The sequence below is a fragment of the Gadus chalcogrammus genome, chromosome 1 (genome assembly GCF_026213295.1).
Source record: "Gadus chalcogrammus isolate NIFS_2021 chromosome 1, NIFS_Gcha_1.0, whole genome shotgun sequence".
Lineage (NCBI taxonomy): Eukaryota > Metazoa > Chordata > Actinopteri > Gadiformes > Gadidae > Gadus > Gadus chalcogrammus.
In genome coordinates this window covers 1711315-1734211 of record NC_079412.1, presented here as the reverse complement: position 1 = coordinate 1734211, position 22897 = coordinate 1711315, and the positions used below count along the sequence as shown (strand labels likewise).

The 22897-nt window shown below is 43.3% G+C and overlaps 2 protein-coding genes and 1 pseudogene across 2 annotated transcripts in view; all 3 read right to left on the bottom strand.

Annotated features, from left to right (window-relative positions):
• Window positions 1-673: 673 nt before the first annotated feature.
• Window positions 674-2506, bottom strand: LOC130393792 (acidic mammalian chitinase-like; annotated as a pseudogene).
• Window positions 2507-7777: 5271 nt separating this feature from the next.
• Window positions 7778-13901, bottom strand: chia.1 (chitinase, acidic.1). The gene is made up of 12 exons (XM_056604455.1): window positions 13891-13901; window positions 13186-13231; window positions 12982-13011; window positions 11542-11746; window positions 11084-11140; window positions 10785-10950; window positions 10340-10464; window positions 10048-10171; window positions 9626-9808; window positions 9057-9173; window positions 8556-8682; window positions 7778-7998 (listed from the first exon to the last, which is right to left on the bottom strand). Exons 2-12 carry the CDS (start codon window positions 13208-13210, stop codon window positions 7790-7792), a joined length of 1368 nt encoding a protein of 455 aa, XP_056460430.1. The 5' UTR covers window positions 13211-13231; window positions 13891-13901; the 3' UTR covers window positions 7778-7789.
• Window positions 13902-16759: 2858 nt separating this feature from the next.
• The window catches only part of cntn2 (contactin 2), a 30211-nt gene continuing 24073 nt past the window's right edge, over window positions 16760-22897 (bottom strand). The window contains exons 17-23 of the mRNA XM_056604247.1: window positions 22280-22350; window positions 21956-22190; window positions 21138-21253; window positions 20627-20813; window positions 19552-19664; window positions 19064-19232; window positions 16760-18782 (exon numbers count right to left, since the gene is read on the bottom strand). Coding sequence (XP_056460222.1) covers window positions 18673-18782; window positions 19064-19232; window positions 19552-19664; window positions 20627-20813; window positions 21138-21253; window positions 21956-22190; window positions 22280-22350 — 1001 coding nt within the window. The 3' untranslated portion in view covers window positions 16760-18672. The remainder of the gene's footprint in view (window positions 18783-19063; window positions 19233-19551; window positions 19665-20626; window positions 20814-21137; window positions 21254-21955; window positions 22191-22279; window positions 22351-22897) is intronic.

Below are 22897 nucleotides of genomic sequence, written 5' to 3'. Positions count from 1 at the left end.
AAGGACAATTTAAGTGTTTCAGTGAGACCACCCCGGGTTTTGAGTTAAGCCCCCGTGGTTGACTCGCTCGTTGAAACGGGGATCCGTGTGTGAGCCACGGAACATCAGCGTCATTAACTCGCATTGGAGCGAATTCCGTGGCCACGGATTTCGAGTTATTTGTCCGTAGTCATTTCACGGATTCCTGTGAGACCAGGTTGCCCCTGTTCCTGTGTGATTAAAACCACTACTAAGATAAAATAAAGTTGAAAAGTATACTTTCTGTTGTGAAATAACAGCAGCAAAAAGCAGGTGAAGAAGGATGTTCTGTCCCCCGGGTTGGCGTATATTCCATAGGGATAGGACGGGTCTTCTTAGTAGACGGAACGGTGGTAGTGGTGATCTTTGGAATTGTTGGCTTAAGAGTGCGACCAACTGGTTTGGCGGTGGTTGTTGGCTTAAAAGTGGTGACCACTGGTTTGGCTGTGGTAGATGGCACTGGGGGACGTGAATGTAGTTTAAAAAATGCAAATATTTACCATCAACTGCATGTGGAGGTGAAGCGGGCTGGAAATCCCATTGTTGGTGAGTTTGCGTAGATGTGACAGCAAAGGGTGGCTTCCCTCTCCACAAAACTCTCCGTTGAAGTCATCTAGATCCAGGGTACACACAAAGCACCTCCAAACTTGTTGTATTTCATGTAATTTACCTGATAATTTAGTTGATTATAATTATTAATATTCAAATAAGGGACACGTCTGAATATTCCTGTATTCAATATCACAGTGTTATGATTGTGAGGATTTTGATGCTTACCTTGACCTCCTAGCTCTCCCTGTTATCAAAACCAACCCACTCGCTGTTCTTGAAGGAACCTTCTGATCATCAATCCACTGAACTTTGGCGCCATTCACGAAGGTCCAGATCTGGCAAATATGTCAACGATCTGTCATTCGACTGTGTTGGCCCACTTTCTGACCTTTAGACTGGTTGATACTAACCACCCAGACCCCTCACCTCGTAGTAGGCCCAGAAGCCAGCCTCATGGCTGTAGGGCCCGGCTGCAGCAGTGCCGCTGGCAGGGGCTCCAATACCGGTGTTAGACGATGTCAGGCGGAAGGTGCGACCATACGAAGCAAAACCCATATGCAGCATCTCCACTGGGGTACCTTGGTCCCCCCCAGTACTCCATGGCATAGTCCTGGAATTATTAGGAACAGTAGGGTAAGAATAACCTGTTTGATGACCTGGTCATGTAAATGATGGACATGTGGGCATTTCCCTTCTCACAGTGTTGAAGTAGATGAGGTCACCCTTGTCCTGGGCACCACGGAAGAGTGGGCTGTTGTGGCCAGTGACACGCTCCCAGGTTCCATGGAAGTCATAGGTCATGATGTTGATGAAGTCCAGTGACCTAGGGGTGCACATAGCATTAAAATGTAAAAAATATCTGATTGCTAACAAGTAAAACTGAAAGGGTTGAGCAAGTGTTCGGGGGGTACTGTACTTGGCAATCTCAGCGATCTCATATCAAGCATCAATGGTTCCTTTCCCTGCAGTGTGGCGGTGGCAGCTGCCTCAGATGCATGCCTCAGATGCATAGGCAGCCACAAGTTCCTGTATATACATAAAATTAAATTAATGAACAACTGACTGAACTTCTGGAACTTCTGACTGATCTCTTCACTGATACCACCTTGAGCCCACTTTGCAGAGCAGAGTGAACCTCTTCTTGTCCTCTGGAGGACTTCCACGAGACCCAGGGTACTCCCAGTCCAGGTCCAAACCATCAAAGCCATGAGCGCTCAAGAACTTAATGGATGAATGGATGAATGGATGAATGGATGAATGTCTGACGGTTGTCTGCGTTGGACACCATGATGGAGAACCTGGATGGTTGATATGCGTGAATAACATGTTTCCTCCTCCAATTCTTCAATCTTAAGTAGGACTTTAAAATAATGTAGGTAGGCCTAGGTGATACTGCTTGTAGGAGAAAGGAACAGAACCATTAAATTGCCATTTTTTACCTAAAAGTGAATCACTCAGCAATAACTGTTTTTTTATAAACCGGCCTTAGACCTAGAGAAGAAGAACATATGCAAGAAGGACTCACTGGGTTGAGCCAAAGTTCCAACCTCCAACCGCGAGGAGACTCTTCAGCTCAGGATTCCTTGGAAGTAGTTATGGAACAGTAGTTATGTTTTTACAATGTGCAACCTTGAAGCTTGTCATAGAGTCAGCAGAGTGCCAAGATTCATCATTTAGTGTACACCTAATTCAAACTTTGTTCTGCGGGTACAAAAGTGATCAATTGAATACAGTACTTACTTTGTCTTCAGACCATTGAAAGACTTGTAGAGTACATCGTCATTCCATTTATAAGTCACCAGCTCATTCTTGTTGTTGATGATAGAGAAGGCATAAATCAGATGGGTGCAGAGGAACGGGTCTAGGTTCTGTGGTGTATACTTCCCCTGGTTCGGTCTGTACTGGGACCAGTTGGTGAAGTAGCACACCATCTGGGAGGTAGTGGCTATGGTTGATAGAACAATGAGGGTCAGTCATGTGCTTGGTCTGTGATAATAATTCAATATTACAACACTCATTTCATATTACACGATGCAGTGCTTCACATACTCGTTTACATGAACTTAGATGAACATGTTTAATGTTCCCACGTGTTACCAAGCAATGTGCACAGCATGGGATTCATCTAGATTGTCAAGAAAGTACTACTTACTTTGATAACTTAATAAACATACATATATATATGTCTTCAATATTGCATCATTATTTGATTAAAGTTATTTAATTGAAGCCTATGTCATTGATCTTATCGGCTTTAAGCACTTACCAGCTAATAGTGAGCTTCTTCATCTTGATTTCAAAACTCCCAACTTGGTTTTCAGCTGTTTGAACATTACGAAAGAAAGTCTGAATTGTTTACCTTATGCATATGGAATTGCATAAGTTTAGTCCTAACAGATGAGTTATTAAACCATACATTATTTAACCAATATTAAGAATGACATCATATCTATGATCATCATATTTAAGAAGAATGGCTCTCCTACTTATTGCAGTCTGACCAAAAGATGTAAAGAATGAATACAGTTGGATTTTGTCAAACAGAGCCCTAATTTCAGCCAGCTTCGACTTGTAACTCTTGTGTTCTCTATGTGCAGATAGCCACTGCAGAATAGCTTTTTATTTACATTTGGGAGTGGCATATCTGCATATAACATGAAAGAAAACATATAGATAGGATTATTAGGTTGAAAATTGTGATAAGGTACAGCTGCCAGAGTCGGGTAAAGATTCAGGTTTAGTGCCCTGACTTGGTCTGCAATGCGATGTATGGGAAAGACCTCAGTATTGGGACATCCTATCAGCCGGAGGCCCGTGGATTGGGTGTGAAATGGAAGGAACAGGAGGACAAGGGCATGCAGGGAGAGATCATCAAAATGGTTCACCATAATCTCTCTGGGACGCTGTCTCAGACCCTGAAGGGCTGGCCAGACTTCGCATGCTTTAAAACCGGCCTTGAGACTTTCGTCACAAGTTTAATTTATCCTTCTGTTTCCCTGCTGTCAGTTTTCTAGTTGTAATTGTTTTTTAAGAACTGTAAGGCCCCTTGAGATTGTGGCTGATAATGAAAGGTGCTGTATAAATGCAATATATCATTATCATTGGTATCGTTATTCAAAATAACCTCTCTGTTAATATCATCCCGAGAGTGGGATGTTATGGTACAGTTGCAAGTCATTCACAAAGACACAAAGAACCTGTCCCATTGCAGGAGGATGGTTACCTTATCCACGGGCCACAGGAGGGCTTCAGGGAACGTCCGGAGACAAGACGTTGCTCACATTCTTTTTAATATAACATAAATGATATTGATGAAGTAAGGAAAACAATAATACACATTATAATGTGTATTATTACCCAGGTTATATCATTGTGGACTTATTGTGGTAGCTATTCATTAAGCTGCCCAGCAAGAACTCTACTGGGCAAGGTCTAGAGATAAGTACAATCGAAATCAGTGACATCTACCACTGATAAGTAACCATTGCATGTGTGGTTATCTAATCACTATTAGTGTTGTGACTATTTCGTATATTTGACCTCTGCATGCACTCATTCAAGATACAGGTGTTTGCAAAATGAATGGCAACCACAAATGAACTTCAATCGAAGTATTTTGTTAAGATATTCCAAGTCTAATCGTGTATCATGTTGGTCATATTCAACCGTCGCCATAGTTGTATGCAAAGCTTCGAACACAAGCTGGGCTATTGGTATAGGGAAGGGTGAAGGGGGCTGTCATGGGGGGGTTCCCTGTATAAATTACAGTGAGTGTATGGGGCTGTGTAGTACACTGTGCTGAACAATGCATGCTGGAAAAACAGTGATAAGATTACTGATAGAGCACTTTGGACAAGGCCTTGGGGTTCAGTCCAGTCCAGTGTTTCGAACATGAGCTGCTGGAAGGCTTATTATAAGAGGGCTGTGTGATATGGTGCAGCACTAACCAGCCCTGAGCCAGTCAGGTGTCTGTGTGAACCTATACCCAGAATCATCATCTAAACGAGAGCGTTTTGCATGTCATAAGGCCCTATAATTACCATGAGCATCAGCAGTAAAAAACTTATACTAACAATTGACTAACCATCCACAAAACGTCAACCAATTGTCTGGTTATGATTTACTCTTGGTGTTCATGTTTATTATGGTAAACCTTATTGTATCCTTATTGTAAAATGTATCCTTATTGTATCCTTATTGTAAAATGGTACCTTATTATCAGTTGATCATATTGAATTGCAGTAGCGTGCGGTGCCCCTTCATTTCGGTGGGGCAGAAACTACTGGCGTATGACCACACCCACAATTTATATATATTTTTAACATGTATATTTTGAGCTACATTAAAACATGTTAACCAAACTAATTGTGAGTAAGAATTAAAAAATAAACTAATAGCCTAATGTTACTGCAACACTTTTGAAGTGCCATCCGCAACACTCGTCATATGATGTCGGGCTAATTAGAATAGCCTATGTGCAATGGAAACAACAACTCTGGAAAAAAAAAGAAATTCAAAGGACAGATTCGACATTATAGTTATTTCTTCCATATTTTATTTTAACAATCTAACAACAATTTAACAACAGGCTTAGCGAGTGCATTGCAAATACATGAAAAGAAGAAATACAAGTCGACCTTCGATTTGGAACTTGGCCTGACGATGTGTGCAAATCTCTCAATAACAACACTTTTTAAATCAGATATTTCTCCATAACAGCTGTTTAATCAGGTATGAAATCTGGTATACAATTTTCATACCTGCTGAAATAAATAAATGAATAGGCTTCAATGCCGAAAGATACAGGGCGGAGTAATTCGATTTTAAACAACAACAGTCCTAGAATATGACCATGGGGCGGACTACTTTACGACCATATGGGAGTCTTATATTGCCTTGGTGAAAAGTTGTGAAATTTGGCACACTGGTTCAGGACAGCCCCATTAGCCCATCAAGATAATTTCAGGTCGCTCGCCCATGAGCTCTAGCGCCACCAACAGGTCAAATTTGGACATGCATTCATGTTTATAACTTTCGACCCATTCATCCAATATTCATAAACATGGTATCATTGGAATCCTTGAACCAAGCAGAGTCCAACGCACCCTATGACGTCATTTTGCGCCATCTTTGTTTGTGTCAAAAACCTTCAAAATGCTACTCCTATCACACATTTTGTCCAATCTTCTCGAAACTTGGCACACATGATCTTCAGGCCATGCTTGATATGAAACAATCAGATATTATTCAAATTCAAAACCGTTTGGCCGCTACAGCCAATCAAAAAAACAGGAAGTAACCCGATTTCTAAGTAGCCCTTTGACATATCTTAACCATACTTGGGACATAGACCCATGACATCATCATGGGGACGCTCAATGAATTTGGTGATCATTGACCTCTAGGGGGCGCTATAATTAACAAAGACGTTTTTTAACACAGTTATTTTCAATGTCTGGTGATACTGTCAGACCGCCCCATATAGCTAATCAAATATTTCCCATGGCAACCTCAGAAATTTGCCGCCATGTTCAGAGTTGTCACAATCAATATTACATAACCACAGGCAACAGATTATGTCCAATCATCATGAAACTTGTCATTTATGATCTTCAGACCAAGCTGAACAAATGTGCCAGCTTTTTTTTAATTCAAAACCGTTTGGCCGTGACCAATCAAACTTGACGGCAAAGCCGCCAAATAGCAAGTAAGCCTGTTCTCAGCATCTCTTTAACATATCATAGCCAAACTTGGTACATAGACTCATGACATCATTCTGGGGACATCCAAACAATTTGGTGACCTTCGATCTCAGGGGGATGTCAAACAGGAAGTGAGCTCATCTCTCTGCAAGGCCTTCATGCATCCGAACCAAACTTGGCTCATAGTCTTATGACCGGATGCTTGTTTACATTGTGTCTCTGTTAGGGATATTGTTCGGAATACCCCAATGTATTTGTGTCCCTTGTTATGTCGGGCAGACAATAATGCGCCCTTACCACTAGGTAGGGTAATTTTTCCATTTGGTAAACATTGACGCGTGTTCGCATAATGCTATAGTTCATTTCACCAGCCGTCGTTATTACCGATTACCGAGACGGTCGTCATGTAGCCACCTAGCCGATTACGTCCGTCCGGCAGAATTAGTTTATCACGTCCCATTATGCTTGTCACACACATTGCTGCATGCAGCTATATTATATATGTATATATTTGTATAGCACTTTATATCTGAAACAGATATTTATACATTTCGTACAGCACTAATATCTGAAACAGATAAAATTAAACAAATTAAATGAAACGTTATTAGAGGTGAATGTATAAGGAAATTTAGTTTTAAACTCTCCACACAAGGGTGCACAATGGAGAACAGGCAGGATAATAAAAGTTAAAGCTAAGCCTCGGTGCAAGACAATATGATTAGGGGTGGGAATATACAAACATGAATAATCCTAGATTTAATAAGCAAAAAAATGAACTGCAAGGTAACCGGAAAGTAGCTGCTGTGCAAATTTAAGTTTTGGGCTGCTTGAGCTAAGGTGGGCCATGTGACGGTATGCCTGCTGGCCATGCTGAGAGTCTACTGTAAAGATTGATAGATTGCGGGGAACATAGGACCCTTTTCTAGAAAAGGGTCCTATGTTCCCCCGCAACAGTGGGGAGCATCGGACCCTTTTTCAAAAAAAGGGTCCTATGTTCCCCGGTATGCATTGCTACAGGGAAACATAGGACTTTTTTTGGGCAGAAGGGGGAACAATTAAATGTGGTATGTAAATTTGGTATGAATGATAGCCTAATGTGTTATTCCATTTGATAATCTCATTTAACTTCAATTGCAATGGATTTCAAATATAATAAAAAATGTGATTAATCATGAGTTAACTCACCAATACTATGCGTTTAATCGCGATTAAAAATGTAATCGTTTGCCAGCCCAATATGATTGGATGGACGTTGGAAGTAAATTAACCCTAGTACATACTTTACATTATACTCTTCTTTATTATCTTTATATGTATACACAATTAAAAATCACCAATGCAATAACAAAAGTCAGAGTGTGAAGAATGATTTTTATGAGGAAAAGCTGAAAAGAGGTAAAGTAGACCACTCTTCTGTATCCAGGGAGCGACCCAGGGGGAGAGGAATGGGGGGGGGGGGGGGGGGGGGGGGGGCTGACTCTGCTCAGCGTGGAGGTGGTCAGCTCCGGTGGCTCTCAGGGATAGTTGCAGCACTTGCAGGCGTCGTAGTAGATGAGTCCAGGCTGGCACCGTTGCACGTAGGTGATGCCGTTGAAACACTGCAGGTAGGTGGTCTTGTCTGCCACGTTTTCGTACAGGCCGTCAGGTCGTCCCGCGCAGAAGGACACGATGGGGTCCTTGGTGGTGGTTGGCCGTGGGGGGGCGGTGGGCTTAGGGGGGAAGCCTGCAGCCGGGGGGAGGGGCTTCATCAGTGTTTCCATTTCACTGGGCTTCATACTGATGTAATATTCTCCATGGTATTGCATTACATTTCTAATCATTAAATTACAATTACAATCCTTAATACAACATAATTTTGTGTTTCCATTTACATTCTATTAATACAAGAGTTATTCATAGTTTCTTCAGTTTATAAAGGTGACTTGAAATAGGGGAAACCTATTAAACCCTTTCATTCCTAACACTACTGATTGGTTTATCAGTATTTCCACCACTCTGGAAGCCTGCCTGAGTTCAGACAATCTAAAATAAAAACTCATACTAATATAGGACTAGTTTTTTGCTATTGAGTTCCATTTAAAGTATAAAAATGAAGCATTGAAGAATAAAAAAAAAGAACAAAGGTGTCGACAATTTCGTTATAGTTATTTTATCTGTTTGAATCTGCTAGTAAGCGCCACCCACCACTTTGTTATAATTATTTTATGCTTATTTTGTTCAGGTAACCTAAAGGGGTTATCACTGGCTACTGGGGGGCTGGTGTGTTCTCAGGCTGCTTACCCATGGAGTTCCTCAGGTTGGTGACCAGAGGGTAGGCTCCTTCCGAGCAGAAGACGCCGCTGAAGTCGTCCAGGTCCAGGGTCCACACATGTGCTCCTCCCAGGCTTTGGCTGTTCATCCACTCGACCTGAGCAGGCGGTGGAGGGGGCCAGGGGGGGGGGGGGGGCGTCAGGCATGATCAAAGCTCAACTAATGAGCAGAATAAGTTGTAGACAATCTTATAGCTATTTGTGTTACTCTATTATTACAGTGGGGGGTAAAACAGATGGATGAATAAACTCTTGGACGGGCAGTTTCTATTCTTGAGAAACGTTCTAGTCCAGATTTGTATAATGGAGTAAAGTGCTGCAGTAAAATCGTAATGCAGGTATAAATATGGGATCTAAGCCCGTGTGGAACGACCTGGATGTCAGAGCCATCTTTAGGGCAGGCCTTGTCACTGCAATAGACAAGCGATGGAGCAACATAAATTATTGACCAATGGCGTTGAAGCTTGGTCACCTTGGCAGCGAAGCTCTGCACATTGTCGTATCCGACCCAGACAACACCGTTGGTGGCATAGGGCACCTTCTGCTCAGGGATCCAGTTGACAGAGGCTCCATTGATGAAAGAACAGACCTGGGAACACGCGCAAACACACGTCCAACACTCGCTCAAAATGGATACTAATCTGCACAATAACAGGGTCCACTGAAGGTCGTGAATAGTTATTGACGTAAAATCTATGTTACTATCGATAATTGAAGTACTCATGAGTCATCATGACCTTTCATTTTATCAACCGCCTACATGGACAATGGGTGAGGTAAGTATCGCGCAAGGCTAAATATCAAGCTTTGCGCTACGTAGTAAAAGGTACCATTGATGCCAAGTACAGTACAACCCTAACACTCGCTAAGCCCTTTCAGTTGTTCTTGTTAGCAAACAGAAAAATAACTGGTTGGTGTACCAACCCTTACCTGCTTCATAATTATATGATTATAATTAAACATTCACGGGCAGAAGATTTGGCTAAAAGCCTCTAGGAAGTGATTGAACAGTTAATATTGGTTCTGACGGTAGGAGCGTACCTCATAGTAGGACCATAAGCCAGCGGTGCGTGTGTAAGGGCCCGCTTCTCCGGCCCCGGTGCTTAGGGCACCAAGGGTACTGTCGGAGCCCCGGAGGCTGTAGGTGCGGCCGTAGGTGGAGAAGCCGAGGAGCAGCTTGTCCGCAGGGGCTCCCAGAGACAGCCAATGGGAGATGGAAGAGTTCTGACAACCACAAGAGAACCGTGGATTAGCATCCATCCCACAACTGGTTTAGGATCCAGCAAATCTCACACTTATTATGCTACAGAAAAATTATCATCTTGTGTCTTATACATGATATACACATACACACACACACACACACACACACACACACACACACACACACACACACACACACACACACACACACACACACACACACACACGTGAGTGTGTGTGTGTAGTAGGCATATTCTTACAATGTTGTGTTGAAGCTGGGAGCCAGAATCGATGCTGCTTTTAAACAGCGGGCTGTTGTGTGACGTGCGGGCCTCCCAGTGGCCGTGATAGTCGTAAGTCATCACGTTGATGAAGTCCAGGTGACTGGTGAGCAGATAAACTCCAATAACCATTTGACCCATGGATATACCATAGCAGGTTGACGAAGCTGCAGTCCAAGAGCCTTGCTTCTACGTTTAATTATTGCTCTTATATTTCCTATAAAAGTGACTCTGATTCCATTTCTTAGTTGAACCTTTGAATTTGACTCACGGGGCGATTTTGGGCACATCATAGGCCCTGTTGATGATAGGCAGAAAAGCAGCAACGTTTGCTGTCAGGAGCAGCTGGGTTTTCCTGGTATCTTTGGCCTCTTGCACGAAGGCCTCGTCCAGCTCCTGTTGCACAAAGTTACAAACATGTTCAGATTAGATCTCTTCAGGGCATTTTAGCAGACACTTTCGTCAAAAACGATTCATAGACAAATTGGTGCCAACCATGCAAGGCAACAGCCAGCTCGTCAGGAGCAGTCAGGGTGAAGCGTCTTGCTCAGGGACACCTCAACCCTCAGCTAGGAGGAGCCAGGGGATCAAACTAGCAACCCTCCGGTTGCAAGTTAACCTGCTCTGCCTCCTGAGCCGCTCCAAACCTGTGAGATGAAACTGATTCCAGGTCCAGCAGCACTACTGGCGTCTGTGAGAGGATGTAGTTTGCGTACCGCAACGAGATCGGAGAAGCGGTCCTTGTCGGACCCCATGCTGCCACTCTGCCCGGGGAACTCCCAGTCCAGGTTCAGGCCGTCAAAGTTGTTTGTGCGGAGGAAGCTGATGGCTGACTTCATGAAGACTGCGCGGTTCTCCGGCTTGGAAACCATGCCGATGAATCTGGAGACAGTCGGGGTATATTTTTCATATATTATAGATACATATATAAGATATATAAACAAGTTGCTTTCTAACGGCACAACTGTCTAAAATGGTATAGATGAAATCTTAAATGTAAACCATCATAACTTACGGACTGATGCCATTGGTTGAACCTCCGACAGACAGCAAGGTTTTGAGTAGTGGGTTACTGAAGAGGAAGAACAGAGTCATCAGAAACGTCCTCTTAAACCAGAACACAGCGGACCATTAACAAGGGCCTGGGTCACTTTTGGACCCAAAAAATTGTATCCCAATAAGAAAGATTGCCTACAAATCTAAATAATCTGGAAGGGCCACTTTTCATTTGTGGAACATTATTATTGCTGATTTTTTTCAGTTGGAACAATCCAAATAAGAAACGTTGAAGCTAGATGCTTTGCATTTTGATACAAGGTTGGGTAAAATTATGAATGATTGAAGAGACATTGGATGGATTGGATGGATGAATGGCTGAATGGATGGATGAGTGGATGAGTTGATGGGGAGATGGACGGGGCTCTATGCTCTAAGGAAAGAGCATAGAGGTGCTGCAGAGCTGGAGCGACATACATGTCCTTGAGGTTGTTGAGCATCTTGTACTGATCCTCATCGTTCCACTCGGTGGGGATGAGCTGGTTGAAGCTGTTGATGGTGGCCAGAGCGTACACCACGTGGGTGCAGAGGAACGGGTCGATGTGGTCAGCGGAGAATTTACCGGAAGCGGGCCTGTACTGTGCCCAGTTGGTCATGTGACACACCAGCTTGGTGGATGTGGCTGAGGATGGGGAAATAGTAATCAGACTGATACACATAATACTAATAATTATACTCATAATAATGTAAATAATATTTGTACAAATAATAACAATAATAACTACACATTTCACTGCATGTGCATTTTATGAAGAAAATGTGTGTGGTTACATGAGCTCACTCGTCCTTTGCCCAATATTCCATGAGCAGACTAACATGTTAATGCTAGCAAGGCTAATGAGCGAGCACGCAAAGTTCCAAGTCCCTGGTTGACTTTGGAGCGGACTTGTGATTGATTGAATAATGGGGCTGATTTTTTTTGTTTGATTGCGAGTTGTAGCGCCCCCTATCGCCAGAGACGTACTTTACTTTTCGGAGACCTGCTTATGGTTTCTATACTTCTATACTACACCTGCAACAGTAATCAATTGGAATTGATACTGTGACGTTAAGCTTTCAATAAAAAACGTGGTTCTAGGAATAGTTCTAGGACCCTGGGGTTCTCTAAAGTGGATTGTGAGTGATTGAATAATCAAAGTTATTTGCATAATCGTATTTGCGAATAACTGCAATTTTTTTCTGGATCATAAAATAAAAAAATAGCCTTGTGTCAGGAATTATCAAGGAGCATTTCTAGCAAATATTGGGTCATTTGGGTTTACAAGTTTGTTTTCACAATGTTTTCCAAAAACATTTAAGACAGACCTTATGGGTCCTTAAAGATTCAGCACCTCAAATAAGTTCCAGATATCAAGTTTGAGAACCTTTTGGAAAACGGGGCGTGGCTGCTTAGGTTTGACCGCGAGTTGCAGCGCCCCCTGTGGTCAGAGCAGTGCAAACCCTTTTGGAGATCTCCTTACTTCCGGGTCTACATATGACTATTTAATTTAACAACTCCAAGGTGCTCAGTATTGGAGTGGTTGGTTTTCACATTTTTGCCCCATTCCATATTAAATATTATAAAAGTTTGTTGAAAAAAAGTATACACAATTTAAACACTTATAGGAATAGTGCACTGCACTGATATATGCTTAATGATTTGTAATTTGTATGCTTTTTATTGGTTTTTCACAATAATCATCATTGTCATCTTCATCATAATGTAGTCTGAATCACTGACAATAATAATGAACACGTTTCACTTATGCATAATCTTGCAATTAAATGTAACTACTTCCATCATGATCGGTAAATATGCAACATTAAAACGTTACTGCCCCATGCTCTGAGGGAACGTAGAGCAGGGGGTGTGCTTACCGGTGTGCAGCGCGAGTAGAACTCCAAACACTACAGACATTGAGCAGAAATACTGTTAGACCCATGTTATATTTAGATCTCATAAAAAATATAGATCCTTTCAAATAAGTTCTTTGAAATGATTTCTTGAAGAATCTTCAGCTTATCACATTCTAAATTAATAGATAATGGATGGTGAATAGTGAAAGAATGAGGGCCCGCTACCTGTGGGGAGACCAAGTCTGGCCATGGCTTTTCCCGATGTCAATCTCTGTACAAAGAAACATACAAACATTAAGTGCCTGCTTGCCTTAAACGTTAGGATGGACTTTATTTAGGAAAGATCTCTGTTCGTGGGGGGGACCACAAACATGGAACTTGGACCTCACTAATATCATCCTCATATATCAAATTACCTGCTGTAACATACACCTAGTCATGAGACTCACTCACTGAAGACACAACATGCTAGAGAGATGCTACTGGGATACAATCTGAGAAACAAAGTCCACTAGCAAGCCAAGGTATTTGTATGAAGGAATCTGTACACTTAATTTCCCAAATTCCCACAATTCCCATACATGTAGTGGTTTAAACCACTGAGCAGGATGCATAGGGGGACATAAACACAACCTCTAGAATGTGTGATTCAGTGTGATTGACATTTTTTTATATTTAATATGAAACATCACTCTGAGTCATTCATGAAAATATATAAATAGTCAGGGATGAGAAAATAAAGCCCAAAGGCTTACATCATGACATAATTTATTTATTAATAATTGTTATCAGGGGACAGCATCATGTTTCTCAGAAGCTGGTCCCCCTGTGATCGCACCCATGCTAACCACTTAATAATAAGCAAGTTGCAACGTAACATTAACTGACACGCTGTGACAAACAAGTACAACAGGAAGACATATACGTTACCTCTCTGTAAAAGCTGCCCAAGGGATTGATGTGAGCTGTACAGACGCTTGCTGATTTATACCTTCATCCTTATTAGTGATTAATGACCCGGTGACAAAGGTCAGCTGATACGTTGTCTGGGTTATCACAGGATTTAACCGGAACTGAGAGGAACCACACACACACACACACACACACACACACACACACACACACACACACACACCATACTTGCCAACCTTGAGACTTCGAAAATAGGGAGGATTCCCAAACTAAAGCGGGGGTCTGGGGGTCCCCCCCCATAACATTTTCAGCTTTAAAGTCATTGTTTCCCGCATTCTGGTGACTTTAAAATAATAAAACCAACAATTTATTTTTTAAATTGAAACGTCAATTTTATGTTGAATACTTTCATTTAATTTGCATTTCATGTCATTACAATTCATATTATTATTACATATCAATAGAATTCATATCATTAAATATCATGTTATTATTACATATCATTACATCTTATATCATTACATTTCATATTATTACATTTCATATTATTACATATCAATAGATTTCATTTCAATACATTCATTACATTTTACTGACGCTTTTATCTTAGCAACTTCCAATAAGTCTTATGTTATCACGCAAATACACTAGCTTCTAATAAACAAAACTACCAAGTAAGCTACTACATCATGTAAGTGCTACATGTAGGTTAACTCTTACCATCACTGCAAATGGGCTGTGAAATTAGCCTATCCCATGTACGCATAGTAAATAGAAAGCTTGGAACATTATCCTTATATGGATTGTTTTTATCATTTTCATTACGAAAAAATAAATGTTTATATGTTTCTAAGGGTATGTTAATCTGTGCGGCTTTGGTCCTCCCACAGGCATACTTCTTTGCTACATCCGAGTCAGGAAACATGTCCCTTACTGACTTATTTATTTCGTCAGTAAAGCTCAGAGGAATATTATTCTTTGCCACCAACATTGCCATTTTTGTTTCGGCATATATGACTGCATCTGGTCTCCCTTTCCCCAGCAAACCAGCGATGCTTGGCTGAGACTCTGAAGCAGCTACTGCCTTCTTATGTTTGCCTGTATTGGCATGGTGTTTTATGTCCGTCCGACCGCCGTGCTCCACGGAAAAATCATCCATAGCCAGTACCTTTAAACCTAGTAGTAAGAAAAGCGAGCTCCGATTTCCATTCATGATTGAATTTACAAGTGTATTTTTTCTTTTCGGCTCCATTCTCGTCTTCTTTGTTGTCTTTTTAAATACTCTGAGGTTTATTCACGAGCGCGGGTAGAATAACGGAAGAAAGAATACTAGAGTAGCGTCAGAGAGACGTCTCTGATTGGTCGCGCCCGCTGATACCACGGAGCGGCGGCAAACGTCTCCGTGGTAACAGCGGGCTCGCTCAAACAATATCCTTTTCTGAAGAACAGGTTGTTGTGATGATGACGAAAGTGGGGAGAAAGGGAGACATGAAATCTTTTCAGAAATCAGGAGAATTGCGGGAGATTTTTAACAGCGGGAGGAAAACGGGAGAGGATAGTGAATATCGGGAGTCTCCCGGGAAAATCGGGAGGGTTGGCAAGTATGACACACACACACACACACACACACACACACACACACACACACACACACACACACACACACACACTCAGAGACATACACACACACAAACACACACACAAACACACACACACACACTTAGAGACATACACACACACACACACACAGGGCCGTGGCACCAAATCCATTATTTGAAAGTTGTACTCGCACGAGCATCACCTTTTAAACATCTGCTACTATCACTGCTGTTTCCTGGTATTGTTTTCTTTTATGTATTAGTCTTATCATACTTACGTAAACTATTGGGAGAAGCCATGCGAAATGGGAGTTTAATGATCTTGACTCCAAGGAACCAAAAGCATTTTTTGAATAATTGACCATATGAGTGACCATGGCACAACTCCATCTAACTATACAGCTACATGTAGAGTGTGTCATGGATCAGACGGCAGGGCCTTGTGTTTGATGGCCCTGCAGGGATCCCTCCCAGCAGGCACAGGCATGCTGTGTGGCCATCCAAACTAATGTATTAGTAAGCTCAAGCATTGTCCTATTATAGCCTTATGCACCTTACTTACCTTGTAACATTGTACACACATTGTGTATGTTAATAATGAATGGCTAATCTTTGACTTTGCATGTGTGTGGAGGCAACTTGAGTCTGACTTTAATTTGACCTTGTGGAATTTGTTCATTTATTATTATTAGAACTACTATTATAGTAATGATCAATCGTTTTCCTGTGTGCTCCTCTTTAGGAATCACACATAGATATCGAAAATGCACACACATTTCCTAATTTCTATCCCAAAGTGTTTATTGTATAATATTTACAAATGTTTCTAACTGCATCAGCAAAACACACATGTTTAGCATTTGACACTGGAAAATAACATTCAGTTTCCTAATCACTAGCAGAAAGGACTGGTGAGATGACGGCTTGAGTCCAATGGGATCGGAAACAGGGAAGACATTTTGTGACAGCTTCATAGACCAGACCTACATCACAAAGCTGTTGTACAGACTACAGGAATACAAAAAGCACACAATTCTTGAATGGCTTCAAGTAAAAAAACCCTCAGTTATTTCAAACTTACCCAGTTTAAATCAATGTTTGTTTATTTTTAATGAAGAATCATGAGCACACATGTTTTTCATTTTTTTCTTAAATAATCTATCTAGAAAGCGTGGTCCAAGGTGTACATGTAGATGTGTTTCTATGTTTCTAATGTGATCTACTGTGTGTGTGTGTGTGTGTGTGTGTGTGTGTGTGTGTGTGTGTGTGTGTGTGTGTGTGTGTGTATACAGAAAGCCAAAAATTTCCTTGTCATTATTAAAAAGATTGATATTGTAAACTTAACTTATCGATGATTCACACAAGGAAGGCATTACAAAAGTCCTCTTCTGACTCAACTCTTCAGAATACGAAAAATAAAATATTTTTTTAGGAATTTGCAAACGAGAACCCTTTTAATGCAGAAACAATTAAGATTTGATAGATTATTCCATTCCTGTTAGGGTTGGGAGTGCGGCTGTTTTTTATTGTCCTATCTAAATCCAATCACATTTGAAATCTCAAATCTTTGCTTTGAATGAGTATGGACAGAGGTTCCAGAAGGTAATGGCTGAAATATTAGTCATTCACACATTACTGTCACATTGGTAAACTGGTACAACAAACGTGTAATAATAATCATAAATAAATACAAATTGTCCTTTTAAGAACCACCAAGAAGCAGCAATCCACTTTTCTACAAGGAATATTGGACAGGTTTATCATGGATCCTATTGCGCCGGTTTTTAATGATTCTGGTGTGATGTTTTTACTGTAGCATTGACACTTTTATGGTCAATCTAGATATGTGGCCAATGCAATCTGAAACTAGATAACTACATCAAAACAAAGATCAGTAATCATTCATTTCATTATCATCCTATTCCAGACCAACCTTGGGAGTCATTTTGCCTTGACTCTGAACTTAACCGGGGTTATGTATTAGCTGTTTGTTATGTGACACATTAAATGACATGACGGCACTGCTGAGTGTCCAATGAGAACGATAACACTGTTGCTGGGACCGTGACGACTACTTAAGATCAATATCAATCCCCTCTATGGCCCCACAAACCCAAACGCTGAACCAGTGTCTAGACATAAGTGTCTGCATTATCTTACACAACGACACAGGCACAACCAAGTTGAGAGCTCAGAGAACAATGAAGCCAAATTAAAGTCTCATCTCATTTTCTTCCGCTTATCCGGGGTCGGGTCGCGGGGGGAGCAGCTCAAGCAGGGGGCCCCAGACTTCCCTTTCCCAAATTAATTGCCAAATTAAAGTAAAATATGTTTTTGACATTCATTCAGTTGAGTCATACCTTTTAACACACGTTTGATATACTTACAGCAGAGATAAACAGAACACAATAATCAAAATATATACACTGAATAAGAAATATACATTACAGACATTATTGGTTCTAACAATCAAAGGTCAGAGTGGGTGTCCCTCACATGTCGGTGTAGGTCTGCATGAGGCCGCTGCCCCCCGGGGTGGACTGTACCCCCTTCACAAACCCAAGTCCTGATCCATGTTTTGGCTGCAACCATTCACTGAGCAAGTGACTCTTTGTTAAAGGGGTTCACCTCTTGGTAGTCAATTCGAAATTCTTTACTGATAACTTTTACTTTCTGACAATTCCTTTGAACAGGGTCGATGTCAGAGTCAAACCTTTACTTCCATGCAGCAGGAAGGAATACAAAACCCAAATGTCAATGATAATGAGAAAGGCATTTCACTGCTCCCATAAGGCCATACTCATGAGGTCTTAGCCCCCTATTGGGGCCAAATCAGGTGTGGCTCATGAAGTGGATTACATAATGAGTGTGACTAGCCACACTTGTGCCCACCCCTACTCTTACACCTCTGTGAAAAAGGTTGTTATGTGTGAAATCACTTACTCAGTACCCCCAACCCCACCTTCACCACTAGGCTCAGCCACACACACATTCCTACAAATAAAATCAAAAAGCTCTTGGATTTCCTTATGAAAAACACATAATACCTAATGGAGTCATACCCGATCCCCTACTGGGGGCCGGGGGGCCTCATCCCTGGCCTGAACGCCCACGATACCCCATCCTCGTGAAAAGAAACAACAACACAAAATATTTCAGCGATAGTATTAGGCTGTTGATTGGCCTGATTGGCTGTGGCAGATCACACGTGGACCAGGCCAATCAGAGAGAGGAGCACTGCGCCTGGGAAGAGGCAGAGAACACCAAACGGCCGCGCTGAGGCGGCGCTGTTCTGGACCATCATCCCAGTGCCTGCAGGACAGGGACAGAGGAACAGGGTCAGACCTTCATCTGAATACAGGGGAGCCCCCTCGTATTAATCAGAGGATCCAGTCCCTGGGTGTGTGTGTGTGTGAGCCCCTTAACTCACCTTAATTTGAGCATTAAGTCTCTGTGTGTCTGTGCGTGAGCCACTTTATTTAATTAATTTTGTTGAGTATTAAGTGGGATTAAGGCATGTCTCTGGGCGTGTGTGAGCCCCTTATCTTAATCATAGTATTAAATGGATTAAGGCGTGTCTCTGGGGGGCCCACCTGAGTCCCGGGAGACGATGGTTTCGTGGGCGGCCCCGTCCCCGCCCTCGCCCCAGGACCGGATCTCCAGCACCAGGTAGCCGTTGTCACTGGGCAGTGGCAGCTTCACTGAGGTCTGGCCCTGGTCCAGCACCTTGAGGGATGCCTGGCCCTCGTGCTTGTACAGAACCTGATGGCCCATCCACACACGTTACCCCAGGGGCCCAACACGTGGGGACATGGGCCGTGTTCCAAATACATTTACAGCCTTAAATGAAATGTGTTTTTTTTCTTGACTTGGAAAGTATAATGTTACGAATTTCTCTCATTTCACTGCAATATAGTTTCTATATTTGCATTGAACAGACATGTACGCACACACCCACCCACACACACACACACACACACACACACACACACACACACACACACACACACACACACACACACACACACACACACACACACACACACACACACACACACATTCAGACTCTGGCAATGCCCACCTTGTATCCAAGCACGGCGGACTCGTTGTGCAGGGCCTTGACCGGGTCCCAGCGTACGTTGACCGAGGACCCCTCTGTCCTCCAGGACACGTTGCCGGGGGGGCGGTTAGGGGCTGCCAGCCAACAACATCAGGAGGTTACAGAACAATCTCGGGAAAATAAACACTCTCAAGCTAGAGAGTGCACAAACATATACAGATAATTGAGAAGTTCAAGGTGATGATTGAACTCAAATTCAATAGGGATTGCTTGTGTTCAAAATAGCTTTCTTAATTGTCCTATTGTATTGCATCGTTATATGTATTACATTTCTGTTTTGGTTGTTTGATCTACTGTTTATATTTATTGTACATTTGTATTTCTGATCTTATTTGTGTTGTACTGAGGGAGTCATTGAAAAGAGAGCCGGCTCTTAATGGCCTTCCCTGAATAAATCAAGGTAAAAAGAAAAGACATTCTACCAGAAAAACACAATTTGCAGCTTTTACCAATGATCCGTAACCGGGTAACATCATGTAGTAAACAAGGACGATGCAAAACATCCGGAGGGAATATTTGATAGCTGCCTGTCAAACTTCCCACAATTGTTCTCCTCAGTTCTAAGAATAGGGGGATGAGGAGGAACGCCCAGCGCCCGGCGGCGTGCGGGGTGTCCGGTGACCCTCCCTATGAAAGGGATCCAGCGGTGGTTGTTGGGGGCCCGGGGCGGGTAAGGCAACAAAGGGCCTCATAGGTCCCAGATCCCCCACCGAGTACGTTACGGCCCCAAGGCTCCAGGAAACAGCATCAGGGTGTGAACCCCCTCCCGGGGACGGCCCGTGACGTTTGGAGACGGGGGAGACATGTCATGTCGTGTCCCGCGTCACGACCCCATCATGAGTCGGGTTCCATGACAGTAAGAGGGCGGGGCCCTGGGTCCTGTGTGGTTGGGGTGCTTTGTCGGGGTCGTGATTATACTTATCTAATCTTAATCAGAGTATTAAGTGGGACTAAGGCGTGTCTGAGTCTGATTCCATGACAGCAGGGCCCTGTTGGGGGACCTGTGTGTTTGGGCGTGCTGCGTGGGTCCACCTACGTGGTCTCCGGGTGGTGACGGTGGTCCGCGGCGACGAGGGGCCGCAGCCCGCGCTGTTGTAGGCCAAAACGGCCACGTGGTAGCGTGTGCTGGGCCGCAGGCCCGCCACGGGCGCCGCCGTGCCCGGCCCCGCTGTCCGGATGCGGTCAGCCGCCGCCTCTCGCTCATGCTGCCGCCAGTACCGGATCTGGAGGGAGGGGAAACCGGTTAGAGGAAGCCCCGCCCTCTCTCCTGCTGGTCAGAGGATGTGTTTGTGTAATGTTCATGTGACTAACTGAAGATTGTGAATAGAATTTATTCGTAGCAATAGTAATAATCTTGCTTTCTTTGAATTTACGAATCATATTAAATTAAGATCGATCAAATTTATCACACTGATGTAAGGACATAGATTAGAGAAATATATTAGACAAATCAAAGCCAACCGCAGGCACTCCACCCGACACGCCCCCGACACACACTAGCCTAGCAGACGAGGAGGTGGAGCCCCCAGGCAGCAGTTCATAGAGACCTCATAGCCCCTCAGGATGCCCTCTGGGCTGGGCTGCCGGACAGACGCCCAGGACACCTGGATCTCAAAGGCGGACAGCGCTGTGGCGTTCAGGCTGGCTGGCGCCCCTGTGGGCTCTGCACAGGAATGACAGGTTAGAGGTGGGAAACACTCGCACCCAATGATATTTACATCCTAATTAACGCTCAACGAATTCATTCACCAGGCTGAGGCTGAGCGCCGTCAAAGTATACGGTCGCGGTCACAGAAACAATTCAAGGTCATATATTTAGTACAAAAGATGTTTTTAAATTAGTAGTATATCTATATAATAGATTCTATAATTTTCCCAATTGAAGATTGAAGAAATTAGTGTAAAATAAGGGTATATTTGCATCATGGCACTACTGGCCTCTCGTGGCCCAACAACACACTGCAGATGAAGACAAATAGGTTGACATTGTGGTGGTGACCTTTGTCTCAATTTACAATTTATTCTTTATATCTGTCTTATTTCTCATTGGGGTCCAATACTGGCCTCTCAAGCTCCAAGCCTTCACACACGCTGAGCTAGTGTATAACTGGTTCTTTGATTACAGAAAAGGAGGCGAAGGACTCTCAGGAGCCGACCCTGTCCTAAAACTGACCCAAAACACATTTGCACCCAGCAAATGGTAAATGATAAATGGACTGCATCTATACAGCGCTTTTCTAACCAGTGGCCACTCAAAGCATTTAACAATACTGCCTCACATTCACCCATTCACGCACACATTCACACACCGACGGCGGGGTCATCCATGCAAGGCCACAGCCATGAACTGAGGAGGAGCTCCTACCTTCCTCGGCCGAGTGCACCACGGCGATCTGGCTGAAGGGGCCCTCCCCTCGGCGGTTGAAGGCCTTCATCTTCACCTCGAAGGGGGAATAGGGGGAGAGGCTGACGTTGGTGTGGACGTAGCGGGAGGAGTCCACGTGAGCGATGGGCACCAGCGTCCAGCTCTCCGTGCCCTTGGCCCTGAAGGCCAGGGTGTAGCCGAAGCCGTCTCCGTTCTGGTACTCCCTGGCCATGGACTGGGGGGACAGAGACAGAGCATCAGAGGGCCTGAGGAGAACTGATCACATGACCCTGATCCCCCCGGCGTCAACGTGTTCTCTCTCACCGTCCAGGTGATGATGAGCTCGTGGCGGTCCCCCCCCCCTCCTCCTAGTCCACTGGGGGCCACTGAGGGGGCTGTGGGTCAGAAGAACAGCAGTGGCAGATCAGAACATGTGCGGTCAACAAAAGGGTAGAATGTTGTTGCATTCTAGTGTCTCTCCATGTTCACATTACTTAGTGTGAGGAGAGACCAGTGCCTCTCCAACTGATACCAGGTGCTTTTTCCAACAATCCTCCATTTGTTTATTTCCCTACAAGGACGAACCAAGTGGCCGGTCCCAGTCCTTCTTGGTCATAGCCAGGGCCATATACAGTACCTAATCAAGGGAGACGCTGCATCACTTCTTTTGTTATTCACGCTTTCTTTTGTATAATACTCCCCCCAAACCTTTGGTTCAGTGAGAAGAGGGGTCAACAGCCAAGGAGCATTTATGGAGACTGCTCCTCACCGACCTACACAATAGACCATTGGTTCTCAAAGTGCGGCCCGTGGGCCAATGGCGGCCCGCAGAAACATTCCTGGTGGAATTTCAACAAAAATAAATGAATATAAAGAGAAAAGTCGACTCTCTCTAGCTTTCAATTAAATCCTGTTACATTTGTTAGTTTTAATCCGACTGTA

What these genes read in the sequence shown, in the direction of transcription:
- chia.1 (XM_056604455.1), bottom strand. Translation starts at nt 13,210, where the DNA reads ATGGCCAGACTTGGTCTCCCCACAG. An exon ending in TGCAGAGCTTCGCTGCCAAG is followed by an intron (nt 8,683 to 9,056) that starts GTGACCAAGCTT and finishes CCGCCTGCTCAG; the next exon opens with GTCGAGTGGATGAACAGCCA. An exon ending in CAACCTGAGGAACTCCATGG is followed by an intron (nt 7,999 to 8,555) that starts GTAAGCAGCCTG and finishes CCCCGGCTGCAG; the next exon opens with GCTTCCCCCCTAAGCCCACC.